General features: G+C 43.3%; 1 protein-coding gene across 3 annotated transcripts in view; it reads left to right on the top strand.

The window, feature by feature from the left end:
• The first annotated feature begins 3,447 nt into the window (after positions 1-3,447).
• The window catches only part of slc9a5 (solute carrier family 9 member A5), a 223,689-nt gene continuing 205,138 nt past the window's right edge, over positions 3,448-21,998 (top strand). For all 3 annotated transcript variants that reach the window (XM_048547227.2, XM_048547228.2, XM_048547229.2), the window contains exon 1: positions 3,448-3,854. In XM_048547227.2, the coding sequence (XP_048403184.2) occupies positions 3,569-3,854 (286 nt within the window). In that variant the 5' untranslated portion in view covers positions 3,448-3,568. The remainder of the gene's footprint in view (positions 3,855-21,998) is intronic.

Raw genomic sequence — 21,998 nt, forward strand, 5'->3', positions numbered from 1 at the left:
GCGATGAGCTGGGTTGGTTTTGGGATGCAGTGGGGGGAGGGGAGATTTTGAAGCTTGTGAAATCCACATTGATGCCATTTGGCTGCAGGGTTCCCAAGCGGAATATGAGTTGCTGTTCCTGCAACCTTTGGGTGGCATCGTTATGGCACTGAAGGAGGCCCAGGATGGACATGTCGTCTAAGGAATGGGAGGGGGAGTTAAAATGGTTCGTGACTGGGAGGTACAGTTGTTTATTGCGAACCGAGCGGAGGTGTTCTGCAAAGCGGTCCCCAAGCCTCTGCTTGGTTTCCCCAATGTAGAGGAAGCCACATCGGGTACAGCAGATGCAGCATACCACATTGGCAGATGTGCAGGTGAACATCTGCTTGATGTGGAAAGTCTTCTTGGGGCTGGTATGGGGATGAGGGAGGAGGTGAGGGGGCAGGTGTAGCACTTCCTGCGGTTGCAGGGGAAGGTGCTGGATGTGGTTGGGTTGGAGTGGAGTGTGGAGTGAACAAGAGAGTCCCGGAGAGAGTGGACTCTCCAGAAGGCAGCCAAGGGTGGGGATGGAAAAACGTCTTGGTTGGTGGGGTCAGATTGTAGATGGCGGAAGTGTTGGAGGATGATGCATTGTATCCGGAGTTTGGTGGGGTGGTATGTGAGGAAAAGGGGGATTCTCTTTTGGCGGTTATTGCAGGGGTGTGGTGTAAGGGACTGTTCCACGTAACCTACAAAGAGGCAGGCATAGCTTGGGCCCATGCAGGTAGTGGAACAGTCCCTCTTTCACACCTACACTGGCCCTAAACCCCACCTCTTCTTCCGTTACATTGATTACATTCATCCAGCTCCACACTTTGTTGTCCTGGAGCTGAGATGACTGATCTCCAACAACAACAGCCAACTTCCTTTGTACCAGGTATGTCTCCAACCCTTTGGAGAGATGCCCCTGGTTTTCATTGATTTTGTTTTGCTGGGATTCCTTGAGTCACTCTCAATCAAATTCTGCCTTGGTGGCAGGGGCAGTAACTCCCACCTCAATTCAGCAGTTCAGCTCTTTCGTTCATATTTGGACCAAGACCACAATGAAGTCAAGAAATGACTGCTTCTGGTGAAACCCAACTTGAGTGTCAGGTGAGGAGAAAATTACTGAGCACATTGCTGCTTCATGGCCTTGTTACTGACATCTTCCATCACTTTGTGGTTAAAAGTGTAATGATAGGGTGGTAACTGGCAAGTTTGGATTTGTCCCGCTTATTGTAGACAGGGCGGTGGGGGGGGGGGGTGCGATGGCCTAGTGGTATTATCACTGGATTGTTAATCCAGAGACCCACATAACATCCTGGGCACCCAGGTTCGAATAGCACCACAGCAGTTGGTGGAATTTGAAATCAATAAAATATCTGCAATTAAAAATCTAACAATGACCATGAATCCATTGTCAATTGTGGGAAAACCCCACCTGGTTCACTAATATCCTTCAGAGAAGGAAACTGCCATCCTTTCCTGGTCTGACCTTCATGTGAATCCAGACCCACAGCAATGTGAGTGAATCTGGACTGTCCCCTGGGCAATTAGGGATAGACAATAAATGCTGCGTAGCCAGCAATGTTCTCATCCCATTAATGAATAAATTAAAAAAGATAGCCTTGGGTAATGTTCCACATTGCTGGCTATATGTCAGTGTTGTAGATGTACTGAAACAGCTTGACATTGAGAAAGGCTAGTTCTGGAACCCAAGACTTCGGTATTATTGCTGAAATGTTGTCAGGGTTCATAGCCTTTAAACATCCTGTGCCTTCAGCTATATCCTGACTTCTTGTGGAATGAATCAAATTGGCTGGAGACTGATATCTGTGATAGTGGGGTCCTTTGGAAATTAATGGTAGTAGGAATGTTAATGTTTCAAGTCTGATGATTCTTCATCAGAAGATGACTCTTCATCTGATGAAGAGTCATTGGATATGAAATGTTAACTCTAGTTTCTCTCCACAAATGCTGCTAGTCCTGCTGAATTTCTCTAGTAATTTCTGTTTTCATTTCAGATCTCCAGCCTCTGCAGTTCGTTCTTTTCCTTCCATCTGATCTGTTGGATGGGAAACAGCTTAGTGTGGTCTAAGGTCTAGATTTCTTAACACGCCAAAACATTTCCTGCCAATATTATAGTGAGAGAAGTAACACACTTATTTCAATTCAATCAAATAATTTAAGATGAATACACGATTTGAAATGAGAATAATAAAAAAAAGCATTGGAGGCCACTCAGCCCGTATCTCAGCTGGGTTTAAACTGTAGTGAATACATCCCCTCAATGAATACTGAGGGTGGTATTCGTCATCATATGCACCACTGTTTGTATAAAATTACAGCTATCTATTGGGACAGAGATAGTAGGAACTGCTGATGCTGGGGAATCTGAGATAACGGGTGTAGAGGTGGATGAACACAGCAGACCAAGCAGCATCAGAGGAGCAGGAAAGCTGACGTTTTGGGTCGAGACCCTTCTTGGGACAATTGAGCTTTATAGATTGGAAGGTGTTTGTGTTTGCACATGGAGGAGAAGTTTATATTCAGCAGAGATTGTATTTTCCCAGTAGCAGGTTTCATAAGTATTCCCAGCACAGTAGGCACTGCTGATAGCACCCACTTCACAGCTCTTGAGTCAGCCTGAACAGTGTTGACCAGAAACACAATGGAGCACTGCCATCATTATCATTGCCAGTGCCCAAAACCAAACCAATTACAGTAGGTCATGTGTTGTCAGATATTGGGATGGAAAAATTCAAAATTGAGGGCACATTAGATTCAAAGTGACCATGTGAACAAGTACCTCTGTAGCTGGTCAGCACAGCATGTCTTTAATATAACATTGGCATGAGTATGTTGTCGGTTAATTCTGCTTGGCTCAGAGGCAGAAAGAGGATAAGTCATTGTCTAATTGTAGTATTTGATTTCATTGTGCATTATATCCTCTTGTAGTGATTGTAATGAGGTCAGCCAGGTGGACCTCATTGAATACGAGTTCCCTGATAGGGGCTGTTAATCTGGTCCAAACAGGGAGCCCTGGCTGACAGATAAGAACAAGTGTCAAACATCCTGCCTGCTCTGAGGAAGCCACATCTGTTTTTATCACTAAAATGTGTCGGGATGCCAGCTCTGCGGATTTATTTCATCTCTCTTCTTTTTAGGAAAATGCCAATCGAAATATCGAGGAGACTCAAAAATGAATTTGAGATTTGAAATGAAGGTTGGGCTGTTTTGTGAGCACTTCTGCAGGTTGAGTTGGGAACAGAGCATGCTGCGAGTCTCCCGCTGGCACTGGGACACGGGCCTGCACTTTGTGAGCTCTGACTGACAGCTTGGCGGTGAGGGACAGGCATTGGGTACCCCTGCTGGTCACATGCTCCCCAAGCCTGCCTCCTTCAGTTAAAAAGGCGAAGTCTCAGTCCAGGGAGGCTGAGGTAACGAAGTCAGGTTGTGAACTGTTGTTTGTCCGGTGTGCGAGTTGTCACGACAGACAGACAGACAGACACACAGACAGACAGACGGACAGACAGACAGACACTCGCCTGTTCCGGGGTTACAGCGAACGATGCCTCCCGTCCTGCTCCTGCTGCTGCTGCTGCTATGTGCCGTGCAGGCTTCGCTCGCCAGCAATGGGACCTCGGTGGCGACAGAGTTGCTGCCAGAAGCTGGCCTCTCACCTTTGCATCAGCCGGAGCTGCAGACAACCCGGCAGCCCGCAGAAATGCAGAGCCCGGAGAGTCATCGCGGTCACGACATTGTGGGCTTCGAGATAGTGAACTGGCAGTGGGTTCACGTTCAAGGACCCTACCTGATTGCAGTGTGGATTCTGGTAGCCAGCCTGGCTAAAATCTGTGAGTAACTGTACTCTTGTTCTGCTCGAGAGGCGGTAGGTTCTTCTGTGCGATCCAGTGACCTTGTTGTAGTCAAGTCCAGTAAAACTCGTGTAACCGCTAGTCAGAGAGACCTGGAGTCCATGAACGGACCTATCAATTCGATGTAATTTCATTCGTTTTCCTCTCCTGGGAACAACTTTTGAGAGACTCAGAACCGCAACTATTAATACAATTCTCTTGTTAATTAATTCAGTTCAGTTTGAATTGTAGCATCCATTCTAATTCCTACGAATTAATCTGTGTGTATTTGAATAGTGCTGTCGGACCTGTGTAATGTGTGTGTGTGTGAGAGAGGCAGAGATGCTGATCATGTATGTGAATCTAAAGCGCTGCCAGACTTCACTTGTTTGGCTGCAGGTGGTTGTACTCTGTGGTAGCTGAGCTGTTTGATGATAGTGTGAATGCCAATGAGAGAGGCTGTGATGCAGGACCACACCAAGCTGTGTGGCTCTGTTCTGGGTTCAACTGCTGCTGGAGTTGGCAGGCATATGGACCTACATGATATCTTTGGGATGAGTACAATCCGGTTATCTGGGGCTACTGGCCCAGACTGTAGATTAAATCCTAAAACAATATTAATAGATATAGCACAGAAGGATTCTGCTGCAGTATGGCTCTCCCTATGGTGTTTTCTCTCCAATTTGATGAAACGATTGGTCTTTCCATTATGTTCTCAGCACCAAGATTATCAGGTACAGGAACACATTGCAAAAATGAACACATTCTTTTTGAGGGCTACCTATTGAAACAATTTGAGTTTACTGGCACTGATGTGTAAGATTGAGAACTGGATGTACCTCCTTGTTCTCTGGAAATGATTCAGCTGTCGAAGTTATGGTTCCCAAAAGCAGGTAATACAAAATCCAAGGCGACGTAGGATGAGAATGATCGGTTTCTGCTGGAGACAGGAACATTTCAATTAGTTTTAGAGGCTGCGATTTGTGAGGGATATTGGGAGCCTGTACAAGTGATAGATAATACCGTTTATTTTTAAAAAAGCTTGCTCTCTGTCTATTCTCGATAAGATGTAGCTTTTCAATTTTTTTTTCTCTTCCTGCAAAAACCTGATGTCCATGTTATAGCAGCCACATACACCTGTGTCCATATCCTCTGACAAGCTTGCTGAATTAGTCTGGTTTTCTAAAGTGGACTAGATTGGATGGCCATGCATTTAAACTATTTCATGTACCAGAATTCTTCTAGAAATGTGATTTCTGTTACTCTGACTTCCTTCTCCTCTGTTACACTGTTCTCATCTTGACTGTACTCCCTAGCTGTTGTCTCTATTGGGTTCCCCAAACTGTAGCTTTTATTTTACCAACTTGTTCAGCCAGATTATTGCACATCTCTGGAGCAGGTAGGATTTGACCCTGCTTTCCTGGTCCGCAGCTAGGAACACTACCACTTTGCCACGTTCTCCAGCCTGTATCCTTGGGAACAATTGGAATGGTGGATTGACTTGGACTACAGTATAAAAGCCAAATGGAAAATTAGATCATGTCTTTAGTAGTTTCACAGTTGTCTCATTTGTTAAGATCAACAGGAAAATGCTTTTTGATGCTCATTGCATTGTATAGCCAATCCACATAATCTATCATGTTTCATTGTTGCTGCTGATCAAACGAAATGAACACAAGACTCAATACAGTGAATATTAATGGATTTTTCTCTTTTGCCAACAGCGCATGATCATTTGCATTCTCTTCACCCCCACCACAGTACTTTCCCAACCTCCTCCTCTCTCTTACACCCAAACTGAGTCACAGTTGCACATGCACCAACAGCTTGTGTTTTACGACAGCATCTTTTTGAAATTGAGAAGTATTCTAAGGTACTTGATAAAATAAATCAGACGCAGACCCCAGGTGGAGGTAGGAACCTCGGAAGAGAAGCTTCTGGTTAGGCTTGAGACTTACAGCACTAATATTGTTGATGGCAAGAGTTCTGGACGCTCAGCAATTCTCACCATGAACATCATCATTTCTTTGGCGTCTAACATTAGTGAATATCAATGAAAAATGCTAGAAACCATCACAAATAGACATAAGGAAACAAATACAATATCTTGCAGGATATGATGTGGCGTGGTAACTAGAAGCCTTACATTTATGTTGTAGAAACTGTTGTTGGAACAGGAAGCTTTTGTGTATATTTTTAGAGATACAGAAGTTCACCGATAAGGGTGGTTGTCTTAACAATAGTAGTGCAAATGAAATCAAAAGCTCTGAGAATTGATTCAAGGAAGAGGAGAATTGGAGCTAGAGGATATTGTAAAGAGTTAAGGTAAGGGTAAACTATGGAAAATTTTGAAGATGAATTATTTGAAGAAAAGAGACAATGGTATGGAAGTTAGTGTCGTGCTGATGGACAATGTTGCACAGGGACATTGTGTGCATGATGAATAACAAACCACCAATGAATGTTGAAACATGGTGGAAGTAACTTGAGTGCAGAAGGACAAGGCATTGTAGGAGATGTAATGGTTACATTTGAATAGACAGTAGTGGAACATGAGGTGGCTATGAGGAAAGGGAAAGGCATAGGAACAGGAGTGGGCTAGTTAGCCTTTTTCAGTCTGGTACCCGTTCAGAAGCATGATGGCTGATCTGTAGCATACTAGTTTTTCTCAAACCACTTAATAACAGCAATTAGGAATGATGGAGGAGGAATGAAAGAATCTATTGAAGGCTATGCAGAGATTGAGAATGAATAACATGCCATAATTGCAGTCAATTGATGAACGGAAACAAGTTGTCTGATAATGGACAGGATTGAAGGGCCTTTGCAAAGGAATATTGTGAAACATGGGCAGAGAGATCGTGCAAATGATATATTTGTGAATCCTACAGAGCAATGTATGATTAGCCAGGCTGGCAGCTTTCTATTGACGCCGTGGTTAAAAGCAGATTGTAAGTGGATTAATTACCTGAACAAAGTTGCTAATGAAGTAGTATGGTTTGAAGGGAATATTGAAAAGGGAATGCTTTGATTTGGTGATTGGTTTTGTGGATTTTGCTTGAGTTAAAACAATGGGGTTTGAATGAAGGAAAGGTTGCTTGGCAGTGTGACCTTAAGTAACCAGCATCTATGGGTAGGCTTCAGGTCTCCTCCAGTCATTAGGCTTTGTCAGATATGGTTTACATTCTATGATTAGAGTTTTCTGATTTCTAACCACAATTAGTTTGATTATTGATGAAACAAATCTCATACCTTGTCAAACTTTGTATCTTGCACCCATCAAGATAATTGACAAGAAGTCCTGCAAAGAATTAGTCTTAAATTGGTTGTCAGCATATCAGTCAGGTTCCTACTTACACAGCCACCTTCCCACCCACCTTCCTGCAAAAATGCCATCCCCTATTCCCAATTCCTTTGCCTTCGCTGCATCTGCTCCCAGGATGAGGCATTCAACTCCCGTACATTTCAGATGTCGTCTTTTTTTTTCAAAGGCTGCAACTGTTTCCGCACCCCCCCTTCCCCTCCCCCCCCCCCACCCCCAGAATGAGGAGGCATTATCCTCCGACATTTCCACCATCTGCAATCCAACTCCACCACCAAAGACATTTTTCCCTCCCCACCCTTATCTGCATTCCGGAGGAGCACTTTCTCCAGGATTTCCTTGTCCACTCCACACTCCCCTCCAGCCCCACCACACCCGGTACTTTTCCCTGCAACTGCAGGAAGTGCTACACCTTCCCCCCTCACCCCCATCCCAGGCCTCAAGAAGATTTTCACCTCAAGCAGATGTTCACCTGCCCATCTGCCAATGTGGTATACTGCATCCGTTGTACCCGTTGTGGACTCCTCTACATCGGGGAAACCAGGCGGAGGCTTGGGGACCGCTTCGTGGAGCACCTAGGCTCGGTTCGCAAGAAACAGCTGCACCTCCCAGTTGCGAACCATTTCAAATCCCCCTTCCTGTTCCTCAGATGACATGTCCATCCTGGGCCTCCTGCAGTGCCACAACGATGCCACCCGAAGGTTGCAGGAACAGCAAGTCGTATTCCGCTTGGGAACCCTGCAGCCCAATGGTATCAGTGTTGCTTTCACTAGCTTCTAAATCTCCCCTCCCACTACTAGATCCTGAAACCAACCCAGCCTGTCCGTCCTCCTACCTGAAACGCCACCTCCATCTCCTACCTACTAATCTCATCCCACCCCCTTGAGCTGTCTGCCCTCCCTGGACTGACCTATCCCCTCCCTAACTCCCCACCTACACTCACCTTTACTGGCTCCATCCCACCTCTTTGACCTGTCTGTCTCCTCTCCACCTATCTTCTCATCTATCTGACTCCCCCTCTCTCCCTGTTTATTTCAGAATCCCCTTCCCCTCCCCATTTCTGAAGAAGGGTCTAGGCCCGAAACGTCAGCTTTCCTGCTCCTCTGATGCTGCTTGCCCAGCTGTGTTCATCCAGCTCCACACCTTGTTATCTCCTACTCACGCATACTGGGATATATATTAATATAGACACTATTAATATACATGATCCTGTTGTTTACAGACAGAACATGTCCACACACTGCAACCATTCCAACTGAGCAAAATAGGTGAGAGATGTTTGTTGGTGCACTTCTCATGGCAATGCCTTGACCGATTAGAGTCAACCTGCCTAGTTTAAAATTTAAAATAAATCTTGCCAGTCAATTGTTAGTCCATTAACTGTACACTCTTTCTGGCAACACCTCCAACCAGTCAGGCATGCAGTAAGTTAGTGTCACTGTGAAGTGGACTTGAAGAGCAGACGTACATTAGAAGGTCACCAGCACTGGGAAATAAAAGCCAGCAGTAAGTAATCCCTTCAAACTATTTGTACCTGTCAAAGCTAAAGTGTGATATCACAGGACAACAAGTAGATGATTGGCTGTTTCTTCAGTGCCTTTCTTGATTGGTCAAGCTTTAAATTACAAGATCATAATACAACTGAAGAGTACGCTTAGGAAATCTACTTTTTGAAATGTTTAGCATCCAGAATCATTCTCTAAATAGAATAGAAATGGTTAGGCTTGTGTGTGGCAGCTGCAGTACGTGGGAGCTGGTATGTGTTGGTTGCTTAAAGAATTTCAATTCAGAGTGAATAAACTATAATCTGAGCTACAAACCTGGTGACAGATGGGGGGAGTGCACTTGGACACTGTTTCAGAAGGCAGTCATGCCCTTTAGATTAATCACGTCAAATTTGGTCTGTGGTCAGGAACAGGTAGTGCGACTGCAGCAGTGGCAGGTATAGGGATCTAGAATTTAGCCTTGGAGGATCCCCAGTCACTGCCATTGTCCAAATGGTACAATGTTTGTGCTCCCTGTGTAGATAAAGGTAGTGCATGGAGGATGAATGAACTGACCAAAGCACCATGGTCCAGCGTACCAATCGAGTTGGGAGAGAAAATGAAATGTAGTAATAATGCTGTTCTCTGCAGCAAAGACAGTATCCCAAAGGCTATGTTACCTATGTGTGACAATGTTCAGTACATCTCTTCTGGGCTGGACAGGAACTTGCAGTCGGAGGGATGCTGCTGTTGTGGACCACATTGGTACCAGCAATCCAGTTGAACTAGGCAAGAGGTTATGCTAGGGAGTTACACAAAACTTGAGGTTAAATTAAGAACCGCAGGTAGTAATCAGACTTACTAACTGAGCCACATGCCAATAGATATGGAGTAAATAAGATTAGAGACGCAAATGTGTGGCTCAAAGATTGGTATGGGAGAAATGGGGTACTGGTGTTAGTCTTAGGGAAAGAGAGAACTGTTCCATTGGAGACATGCTGGGTTCATTGGTGAATCATTTAATTGGACTGTAAGTGATATTGAAGCTCTTTTTTTGAGGGGAGTGTTGTTAATTGAAGAGAAGCTTAAACAATAATCAAATTACGACAGGGAGGGACAACAGAAAAATTTAAGCAGAAGAGTGCAGCAAAAAATAAAACCAGAACCAGGAATAATGGTTAAAAGTTGAAAGCTGTTCATCTGAATGTGTGTAAGTATATGTAACAATGTACACAGGACAATCAGAAATAAATGAATTTGACTTGATGGTTGCGGGATAACTGGCATCTCCATATTCATAAGTATTTGGCATTCCAAAAGAATAGACAGATGGGAAAGGAGGTGAGGCAGCTTTGTTAATAAAGGAGTTTCGGAGTGTGGTAGTGAATAGTGATAGACGGACAATAGATCATGATGTGGAATCAGTTTGGATGAAAATAAGGAATAACAAGGGACAGAAGGCATAGGTGTGATTCTGGTCTGAAAGAAGGACTTGATGAGAAAGATGAAACATCGATAGTTGATAAAGTCAAGTAAAGGAGTGTCCAGTCAAAAACTAAGGCATGCAAAGCAGTAAAGACTTGTGATAGGTCAGAGAATTGGGATTTTTGGTTTTAGAAAGAAGCAGCGGATGACTGAACTCGAAGGAAAGAAGAGAAAATTGATGATGAAAGTAAATTGGCAAGAAATTGGAAAACAAACAGCAAGAGAATGTAAGGGAATATAAGAATAACTAAGGTGAGTGTGGGATCTCTTGAGGATGCGACAGGGGAATTGATAACAGGAAAATGGCTGAAATTTTCCACCAATGTCTTGGACCAGTCTTCATGGAGGAGGGTTTTATAAACGCTGGAGAAGGTTCAGAAAAGATTTACCAAGATGTTGCCGGGACTGGAAGGTTTGAGTTATAAGAAGAGCCTGGATAGGTCAGGACTTTTTCACCATGTAGGAGGTTGAGGGGTGACCTTACAGGGGTTTATAAACTCATGAGGAATATAGATAAAATGAATAGCAGGTGTCTTTTCCCTAGGATGGGGTTTTTCAAGACAAAAAGGCATATTTTTAAGGTGGGAGGAGAAAGATTTGAGAAAGACACAAGGGGCAACTTTTTATGTAGAGAGTGGGTTGTGTGTGGAATGAACTTCCAGAGGAAGTGGTAGATGCAGGTACAATTACAACATTTAAAAAAAACCTTTGGATAAGTCCATGAATAGGAAAGGTTTGGAAGAATAGGGTGCTAGCGAGTTTTGAGAAGATTTGTAGCTCAGGTTGAGGTTCTGTATGTGAGTTTGCTCGCTGAGCTGGAAGGTTAGTTGTCAGACGTTTCATCACCATTCTAGGGAACATCATCAGTGAGCCTCCGACGAAGCGCTGGTGTTATGTCCCGCTTTCTATTTATCTGGTTAGGTTTCCTTGGGTTGGTGATGTCATTTCCGGCATTGGTGATGTCATTTCCTGTTCTTTTTCTCAAGGGATGGTAGATTGGCTCCAGATCAACGCCTTTGTTGATGGAGTTCCGGTTGGAATGCCATGCTTCTGGGAATTCTCGTGCGTGTCTCTGTTTGGCTTGTCCTAGGATGGATGTGTTGTCCCAATCAAAGTGGTGTCCTTCCTTATCTGTATGTAAGGATACTAGTGATAGTGGGTCATGTCGTTTTGTGGCTAGTTGATGTTCATGCATTCTGGTGGCTAGCTTTCTGCCAGTTTGTCCAATGTAGTGTTTGTCACAGTTCTTGCAAGGCATTTTGTAGATGACGTTTGTTTTATTTGTTGTCTGCATAGGGTCTTTTAAGTTCATTAGCTGCTGTTTTAGTGTGTTGGTGGGTTTGTGGGCTACCCTGATGCCAAGGGGTCCAAGTAGTCTGGCAGTCATTTCGGAAATATGTAGGGGAGAGTGATTATGGTTTCTGAGCCCGTTTTGTCTGTTTGTTTGGGTTTGTTGCTGAGGAATTGGCGGACTGTGTTCATAGGGTACCCATTCTTTTTGAATACGCTGTATAGGTGATTTTCCTTTGCTCTGCATAGCTCCTCTGTGCTGCAATGTGTGGTGGCTCATTGGAATAATGTTCTAATGCAGCTTCGTTTGTGGGTGTTGGGATGGTTGCTCCTGTAGTTCAGTATTTGGTCCTACGCAGAGCAGAGGAAAATCACCTATACAGCGTATTCAAAAAGAATGGGTACCCTATGAACACAGTCCGCCGATTTCCTCAGCAATAAACCCAAACAGACAAAACGGGCTCAGAAACCATAAACACTCTCCCCTACATCAAAGACATTTCCGAAATGACTGCCAGACTACTTGGACCCCTTGGCATCAGGGTAGCCCACAAACCCACCAACACACTAAAACAGCAGCTAATGAACTTAAAAGACCCTATGCAGACAACAAATGAAACAAACGTCATCTACAAAATGCCTTGCAAGAACTGTGACAAACACTACATTGGACAAACTGGCAGAAAGCTAGCCACCAGGATACATGAACATCAACTAGCCACAAAACGACATGACCCACTATCACTAGTATCCTTACATACAGATAAGGAAGGACACCACTTTGATTGGGACAACACGTCCATCCTAGGACAAGCCAAACAGAGACACGCACGAGAATTCCTAGAAGCATGGCATTCCAACCGGAACTCCATCAACAAAGACGTTGATTTGGAGCCAATCTACCATCCCCTGAGAAAAAGAACAGGAAATGACATCACCAACGCAGGAAATGGCATCACCAACCCAAGGAAACCTAACCAGATAAATAGAAAGCGGGACATAACACCAGCGCTTCGTCAGAGGCTCACTGATGATGTTATCTAGAATGGTGATGAAACGTCTGAAAATGAACCTTCCAGCTCAATGAGCAAACTCACATCCCGAAGAATAGGGTGTCCAGTGCAGGCAGGTAGGACTAGTTTAATTGTGATTATGGTCAGCATGGACTGGTTGGATCAAAAGGGGATCTGTTAGATGTGCTTTATTTGGAATTTCAGAAGATATTCAGAAAGGTCCCATGTCAAAGATTCTTGCACGACCAAGGAGCTCTCAGTATTAGAGTAATTTATTAACGTGGGTTGAGGATTGGTGGAAGACAGTCAGGAGTGATGGATCCTTTTCATGTTGGAAAGATGTAAATAGTGAAGAAGCAGAAGGATCAGTCCTAGGATCTCAAATTTAAGTTAATAACTTGGACGAGGAGGCAGAGTGCAGTGTATCCAAATTTGCTGACCATACTAAAGAAAGATGGGAGAGTATGTTTTGACGAGGACATACAGAATTTGCGAGGGAAATAAACAGGTTGAGTGAGTGGGAAAAGTCTTGACAGATGAAATTTAATGGAAAAAAATTTGAGGTCATGCACTTTGGTTTTCTCTATTTAAATGGAAACTCCAAAAATGTGCAGCACAGAGGGACTGCAGTTCCCTTGTGCATGAAACACAAGTTAACATGCAAATGTAGCAAGTAATTAAGAAGACAAATTGAATTTTGACCTTTATTGCTAGCGTATTGGAGGTTAAGAATTCAGGAATCCTGTTACAACAGCCTCACTTGGAGTAAGGTACAGTTTTGGTCCCTGTTTTCAAGAGAGGTGATACTGGCATGAGAGGCAATTTGAAATTGATGCACTAGGCTGATTCCTGGGTTGAAGTGATTGACTTCTTAAGAATGGCTGTACAGATTACATCTGTATACATGAGGAGTGGTCATATTGAAACACAAGATTCTAGAGGTTGGTTGTTCAGAAGTTTCCACTGTTGGGGGGAATCTCAAACTCTGGAATGTTGTTACAGAATACTGAAATGCAAAGGAATTTCTTCACTGAGAGTGATGGATATCTGGAGTTATCTAGCCCAGAGAGTTGTAGAGGTTAGATCATTGAAAGAGGAGGTAGAATTTTGAAATATCAAGATATCCATGGTGAAGAGTTAGAACAATAGAGGAGTGTAGGCCTGCGTAGACCAGCCATGATATTATAGAGTGCTGGGGCAGACTAGAGGGCTGAGTGGTCCACTGTTCCTCCTCTCTCATGCTTTCATACAATATAAATGTGTTTTCCTAATTTTTGCTAATTATCCTGATGAATGCAGGATGAAATCTTTGACAGAATGTGTCTTTTTTTCAGTGATACTCGGGCTTTCCTATCACACAACTCTAAATACTTAGTGTGGTTAGATCAAAGCTATTAATGAGGCTCTGTAGAGTATTTTAAAATAAATTGAAATAGTGCCAAATTGCATGCATTGTCAGAAGTGCCCTCTGGGGTTTGCACTTATTTAGCATGCTATCAGTACAAGGCGCTGGTCAAGTGGAAGACTTACTGGGACAGCAGGAATTGAAGTGGGAATGTGAGCTTTTTGTATTTGGTTGAAGAAGTGAAGAGAAGGGTACAATTTTGACACAGGGAAAAGAGTTAGCTGTTGGAGGACACAAAAGGTGTTTTTTCTCTTCCTAGAACCCAGGTAACTGATGTAATGATGGTATGGACTGCTTCCTTTCTTTATGCAGCAACTTTCACTGCTTCGGGATGGCTGTCAATTGCTTTGTTGCAATGCAATACTTTTGAAGTATAGTCTCTACTGTAATGTAAGAACATCAGCCAACGTAAACACAATAATGTCTCGCCAACAGTAAAGTGATGTTCGTCTGTTTTAGTGATACAAGCATTCAAAATCAGAAGCACAACAACTGTTCAAATTCCACATTCCCATATACTTCCAATAGCCCTTGATTCCTGTGCTGAGGGATAACTATCGGTCAGGTTTTGGGAAGAGTGCCAAGGAGCTCTTCATTTTAATATTTCTTCTAAAATATGCACCTCAACTTTATCACAAATTCATTTATCTCCTTCCTTCAAGAGTCTGCTCTATATTCACTTCAAGTCCACTCAACGCTGATTCCACTACCGGTTTTTTTTTGCTCTAATTCCTAACCACATGGCCACCCCTCCACACAATATTCACTGGCATTGTCAACTGTCCAATTCTAATTCAATTTTTCATTCCCCTCCCAACCCAGTACCTTTAGAACATCATTTTTCATCATTTTGAAATTCTTCATGCTGCCAGCATTCAGTGGGAAATGAATCTAAACTTGGATATTGCTCTGACCTCTCTATTTCGGGTGCTTTGCTGTATACTTTATTTGACAGTAGACCATACTTGTCCCCAACTCTTCCCTAGAGTATTCAAGAGCAAAGAGAAAGCCTTTGTTCTACTAAAACTTATTTTACATTTGTACTGTTCGAAATTACATTCTTTTAACAGCAAATAATGTTTTTAATGACTTATTTAGCTTTTTGCTGTAGAATGCAAACTTGTTGCAATATACAATAAAGCATTGTCAAACTATGGACGTGAAATATTATCGTCTTACGAAGAATCAGTCTGTTCTCAATGAGGATGCTGGAACATGTTGAGACCGTTGAATGACATAGGACAGAGTGAATGTTTTCTGATTTATTTCGGGTTCTCAAGTGAACAAATGGAGAGAATGGTTTCTTTTGAAACATTTTGAGGTCTTAGTGCTACAGTTGAATCTTTGTCTCAGCTTGTAGGCTTAAGAATGTGGCTCTCTTGCCAAAGGGGAATAGGAATGAGAACTCTTTATTTTTTCTAATTTCACCATTGGGGAATTGATGCATTCTCAGTAGCTGTTTTCACATGTTATGGTTGTGCTAGGTGAAGGATGAAATTTCATCCTTTCACCCTGCAGTTTCACATCTATTTATCCCAAATCTTTTCCCCCTACCTGGAGGTAGAGTGGAGTCCTTGATGTGTTCCAGTACCTTGATTAAATTTCTCACATGTCTGTCTTGGAATTGAATGTCTACAGGCTCTCCAATAATGGGAATATCTGAGCCTATACCCACAGTCACGGTATAGTAATTATACAGAAGTGATGGTGGGGCTGAGGGAAATAATCTGAAATTCAGATCCTCAGAAGTATATCTTGAGCTTTCAGTTCACATAATACTGTTTACTTGATCTCCCGCAGTGTCCAATTATCTGTAAATCAGGAATTGAGGTGTTAAAAGCAGGGAATTAGTGCTTAGTCATTTGTATTTGTCATTTTTATTCAAATATAACATTACTGCTACAAAATGATGAATGGAAAGCTGTGAGAGGAAAAACATGTGTTTACCTGGAATCCAAAATATACGCACCCAATTATATTTGAATTGTCTTTCCTTCACAGGAAAGAAGGAATGACTTACATTCATAGCACAGTTCATGACCTTTGGTCATTCCAAATGACCCAATCTGCAGTCACAGTTGCAATGTAGGCAAAAGAGTGAGCCATTTTGTGCACAGCAAGGTCCCACAATTAGCAGTGACCTAGTTGAATACATCCTGTATCTCTTTTGTTTTGTGATTTTTGAGGGGCAGAGGGCAGCCAAGATTCTGGAGAGAACTAGATAACAGTGTAGAGCTGGATAAACACAGCAGGCCAGGCAGCATCAGAGGAGCAGGAAAGCTTTGGGTCAGGACACTTCAGAAATTTATTTCCAGAAATAAATTCAGAAATAAATTTCTGAAGAAGGGTCCTGACCCAAAGCGTCAGCTTTCCTGCTCCTCTGCTGCCTGGCCTGCTGTGTTCCTCTCTAGCTCTACACTGTTATCTTGGTCTCCAGCATCTGCAGTTCTTACTACGTCCGGAGAGAACTGCCCTGATCTTTGAATAACACCATGAGATCAATTCATACCTACCTGAGGGGGCAGAAGGGATTTGCTTTATGTCTCCTCTTAAACACTGGATGTCATCATCAGCGATGCGGCACTCCCTGAGCATTTACACAGATTATGTGCTCTAGTCCCGAGAGTAAAATTTTACCTGTGGGACCTTGCTGTGCACAAAATGGATCACTCTTTTGCCTACATTGTAACTGTGACTGCAGATTGGGTCATTTGGAATGACCAAAGGTCATGAACTGTGCTATGAATGTAAGTCATTCCTTCTTTCCTGTGAAGGAAAGACAATTCATAATGAGAATGCTACCACTAAATCGAGGCTGACATCTTGGATATGAGCTTTTCATTAAAAGATGAAATACATTGTGAAGTGCTAGCAGCACATGACTGTGTTATGGATCCGGAAATCAAGAGGCGTTGATTAACTTTTTTTTGGAAAATATCAAATTATTTCACATGCTGGGGAATATAAATTTAGTTGTGTATGTCTGGAATTAAGAACTACCTGCTGGAACTGTAATTATTTAACCAATAGATTGTTACGTAAAGCCATCTGGTTTGCTAATCTCGTTTAAAAGGAACGCAATCTACCATCTTTACTCCAGTCATGTCCGCATGTGATTCTAGACCCATGGCAATGTCATTGACTTTTGGGTGCCCTCTAATGGCTTGCCAAGCCATTCAGTTGTGTCAAAATATCTATCCTTGGCTATAGAAAAGATAAATGCCAAAATAACCAGAAGGTGGTTTGCAGCTGCCCACTTGTGGGGGCAACTTCCGGTTGGACAATAGATGCTGACCTTGACAGCAATACCTGTACCCCATAAATGAATCAAAAATTTACTTAAAATAGAAATCCAAGTTATTCATATTGGTTTGTCACGTTCCTCCTGTGTGGCTGATATTTTTAAAAAAAACTCCATCAAAACGCGGAGCTTCTCCCCCCCTCTATTCCCTTCAGAATGTTGCATTCGTTGTCATCGCCAAAATATTTGCATGGCAATTTTGGAAGCTCGTACAAACACCCTGAATGCTTGGAAAAGTAAACGCACTTCTTTAGCTTAAAAATCTAGACCTCCTCTCACCCACCTTCCTGCAAAAATGCCATCCCCTATTCCCAATTCCTTCACATCCGCTGCATATGCTCCCAGGATGAAGCCTTCCACACCCGCACACTTCAGATGTCCTAATTTTTCAAGGACCGCAACTTTTCCCTCGACCGTGTCTCCTGCATTTCCCGCAACTCATCCCTTACACCCCATCCCCACAATAACAACCAAAACAGAATCCCCCTCATCCTCTCATACCACCCCACCAACCTCCAGATCCAATGCATCATCCTCTGACATTTCCACCATCTGCAATCCGACCCCACCCTGGTCTGCTTTCCGGAGGGACCACTTTCTCTGTGACCTCCTTGTCTGCTGCACAGTCCCCTCCAGCCCCACCACACCTGACACTTGCCCCTGCAACCTCAGGAAGTGCTACACCTCCTCCCTCACCCCCATCCCAGGCCCCAAGAAGACTCTCCACATCAAGCAGAGGTTCACTTGCACGTCTGCAAATGTGGTATTCTGCATCCACTGTACCCATTTGGCCTCCTCTATGTCAGGGAAGCCAAGCGGAGGATTGGGGACCACTTCGTGAAACACCTACATGCAATAAACAGCTGCACCTCCCAGTCGCGAACCATTTCAACTCCCCCTCCCATTCCTCAGATGACATGTCCATCCTGGGCCTCCTGCAGTGCCACAACGATGCTGCTCGAAGGTTGCAGGAACAGCAACTCATATTCTGCTTGGGAACCGTGCAGCCCAATAGTGTCAATGTGGATTTCACCAGCTTCAAAATCTCCCTTGCCCCCACCCCCATCCCAAAATCAGCTCAACTCATCCCCACCTCCCTAACCTGTTCTTCCTCTCATCTATCCTGTCCTCCCACCTCAAGCCCCACCCCCATTTCCTTCCTACTAATCTCACCCCGCCTCCTTGACCTGTCCGCCCTCCCTGGACTGACCTATGTCCTCCCTAATTCCCCACTTACACTCACCTTCACTGGCTCCATCCCCGCCTCTTTAACTTTTCTGACTCCTCTCCACCTATCTTTTCCTCTATCCATCTTCGATCCGCCTCCCCCTCTCTCCCTAATTTTATCAGAACCTTCTTCCCGTCCCCCATTTCTGATGAAGGGTCTAGGCCCGAAACGTCAGCTTTTGTGCTCCTAAGATGCTGCTTGGCCTGCTGTGCTCATCCAGCTCTACACCTTGTTATCTCAGATTCTTCAGCATCTGCAGTTCCTATTACCTCTAAAATAATTTCTTTGTTTGTTTGAAAAGGAAGAATTTAGGGTCTCTGATCCCAGGCATTCAAGTGATAACTCCGTTTACAGGAAGCCTGATTGTGATGGTTGCAAGACTTGCAAAAAGCAGATGTAGAAAAACATTCAGAAGAAAGTTTTTGGTGATGATCATAGAACATAGAACATAGAACATAGAACATAGAACATAGAACATAGAACAGTACAGCACAGAACAGGCCCTTCAGCCCATAATGTTGTGCCGACCATTGATCCTCATGTATGCACCCTCAAATTTCTGTGACCATATACATGTCCGGCAGTCTCTTAAATGACCCCAATGACCTTGCTTCCACAACTGCTGCTGGCAACGCATTCCATGCTCTCACAACTCTCTGCGTAAAGAACCTGCCTCTGACATCCCCTCTATACTTTCCACCAACCAGCTTAAAACTATGACCCCTCGTGCTAGCCATTTCTGCCCTGGGAAATAGTCTCTGGCTATCAACTCTATCTATGCCTCTGATTATCTTGTATACCTCAATTAGGTCCCCTCTCCTCCTCCTTTTCTCCAATGAAAAGAGACCGAGCTCAGTCAACCTCTCTTCATAAGATAAGCCCTCCAGTCCAGGGCAATCACCTTTTGACTACACAGGATTCCTTTCTGCAGCATTACAGGATAGTCTGTCCATCAGGTCTGGCATGAAAATAAACTGTCTATTAATGAAAGTCACAGTCCTACAGCATGGAAACAGACTCTGCAGTCCAACTTGTACATGTCGACCAGACATCCCAATTTGACCTAATCCTTTTTGCCAGCATTTTGCCTGTAATCCTCTAAAACCCTCCCTATTCTCTTATCCATCCCAATGCCTTTTAAATGTTCTAATTATACCAGCCACCATGAGTTTATCTGGCAGCTCGTTCCATACACGCACCATCCTCAACATGGAAAAAGTTACCTCTCAAGTCATTTTTAATTCTTTCCCCTCTTGTTTTGCAACCTGTGCTGTCTAGTTTTGGACTCCGCCCCCCCCTCCCCCAACACTTCAAAAAAGAACTTGGCTGGTTACTCTTTCCACGTGACTGTCTTGATTTTATAAACCTCTATCAGATCACCCCTCAGCCTGTGATGTTCCAGTGAAAAAAAACCCCAGCCTATTCAGCCCTGCCCTATAACTCAAATCCTTCAGTCACAGCAGCATTGTTGTTAGATCTTGTCTGCACCCTCTCAAGTTTAACAACCTCTTTCCTACAAAGGTTGACCAGAATTGTCAAATGGACCTTGATTAGGTGGACCAATGGGCCAAGGAGTGGCAGATGGAGTTTAATTTAGATAAATGTGAGGTGTTGCATTTTGGAAAGGCAAATCAGGGCAGGATTTATGCAGTTAAGTGGTAAGGCCCTGGGGAACTTGTCGAACCAAGAGACCTAGGGGTGCAGGTACGTAGTTCCTTGGAAATGGAGTTGCAGGTAGACTGGCTAGTGAAGAAGGCATTGGGCACATTGACCTTCATTGGTCAGAACATTGAGAGTAGGAGTTGGATTGTCATGTTGCAGCTGTACAGGTCATTGAGGCTGCTTTTGGAGCACTGCATTGCTGAAATAAAATCAAAATACTGCAGATGCTGAAAATTTGAAACAAAAACAAAGTCCTGGAAAAACTCATTATACATCTGGCAGCATCAGTGGACAGAGAAATAGAGCTAATGTTGAGTCTGATGTGATTCTTCTTTTTATCGCATCTAAGGTTGTTCGTGTCGGAAGCATAAAACAACTATTCACTGAATCATTATGAAAATAAGTACTTTCTGCCTGCGATGGTATTCATTCATCTTTGCAAGCACACCCAGCAAATTTCTCATTGCACATTCAATGAGGGGAATTGCAAACCTCTCAGTGATGTTGTAATCATTACAACTTAGCATAGTTTCCTCATCACAAATTGTTATCTTATGCGTTGAATTTTTTTGTTTTCTTTATTTGGTCATGGGATATTGGCATCGCTATCTAGACCAGCATTTGCTCCCACCCCTATTACCCTGTTAAGAATCACTACCTTGCTTTGGGTCTGGAGTTACATGTCGATCAGAACAGGTAAAGATTTCAGTACATTCCAATGGTTAGTTTCAATGCTGTATGACTCTAAAACTTATTAGAAAACACTAACATTCACTTGACAACGTATGCTCCACTGCTCACTTCAGGAAAAATTAACATTTTACTTCCAACACTCAGACTGAAATAACGTTTGTGTGGGCACTTGCTAAAATCTTAAGTGACAATCTAAGTCTGCTGAGATTACAGCATCTGCTGAAGATTGCTGTTAAAGTAGCAAATTGCTCTAGGAATTTATATTCTAGTTCCTGACTCCATTTCTTTGTGAGCCATTGCTGAGAGATGGAAATTTTGATCCACTTATGTGACATCAGCAACTTTAGCGGATAAGTTTGGAATGTTCCTGTAACAATTGGGATGATCATGTCTGCATTGACAGGTAGCGCTGCACAATATATGTAGTAGAGTGTCACCACTCACTGGAATAATGCGCAGGGAATCAAGCTCAGCTATTCCTGGAGTCATCTCAAAAGTTAACGATTATATAAATATATGCAAAAGTCCCCAACTTCCTGCTCTTTATTATTCATTCATGGGATGTGGGCATCGTTGGCTGGGCCAGCATTTATTGCCAATCCCTAGTTGCCTTGAAAGTGGTGGCGAGCTGCAATTCATCAGCTGTAGGTTGACACTTAGAGATGGAATTCCCAGACTTTTTACCCAGCAACAGTGAAGGAACAGCAATTTGTATTTCCAAATGGTGAATGGGTTAAAGGAGAATTTACAGGTGGTCGCGTTTTTTTTTCTATATGTTGCCCGTGTCCATCTAGATAGAAGTGATCATGGGCTTGGAAGGTGCTGTCTAAGGATCTTTGGTGAATTTCTGCAGTGCATCTTGTAGATAGTACACACTGCTGCTATGGAGCATCAGTTATGGAGAGAGTGAATGTGGATGCTGATCAAACGGGCCACTTTGTCCTAGATGATGTCAAGCTTCTTGTGGTGCTGGAGCTGCATGCATCCTGGAAATTGGGTAGTATTTCCATCATATTCCTGACTTGTGCCTTGTAGGTAGTGTGTAGTCCTTGTGGAGAGGGAGGCAATTGCAGAATTCCCAATCTCTGACCTGCTGTTGTAGCCACTGTAATTCTGACTAGTCCAATTCTGTTTCTAAACAATGTTAACTCCCAGAATGTTGATAGTGGGGGATTCGGTGATGGTAATGCCATCGGATATCTCCTGGTGTAAATGGTCATTACCTGACACTTAAGTAGTTGAAATGTTATTATCACTTGAT

This window comes from Stegostoma tigrinum, chromosome 16 (genome assembly GCF_030684315.1).
Source record: "Stegostoma tigrinum isolate sSteTig4 chromosome 16, sSteTig4.hap1, whole genome shotgun sequence".
Lineage (NCBI taxonomy): Eukaryota > Metazoa > Chordata > Chondrichthyes > Orectolobiformes > Stegostomatidae > Stegostoma > Stegostoma tigrinum.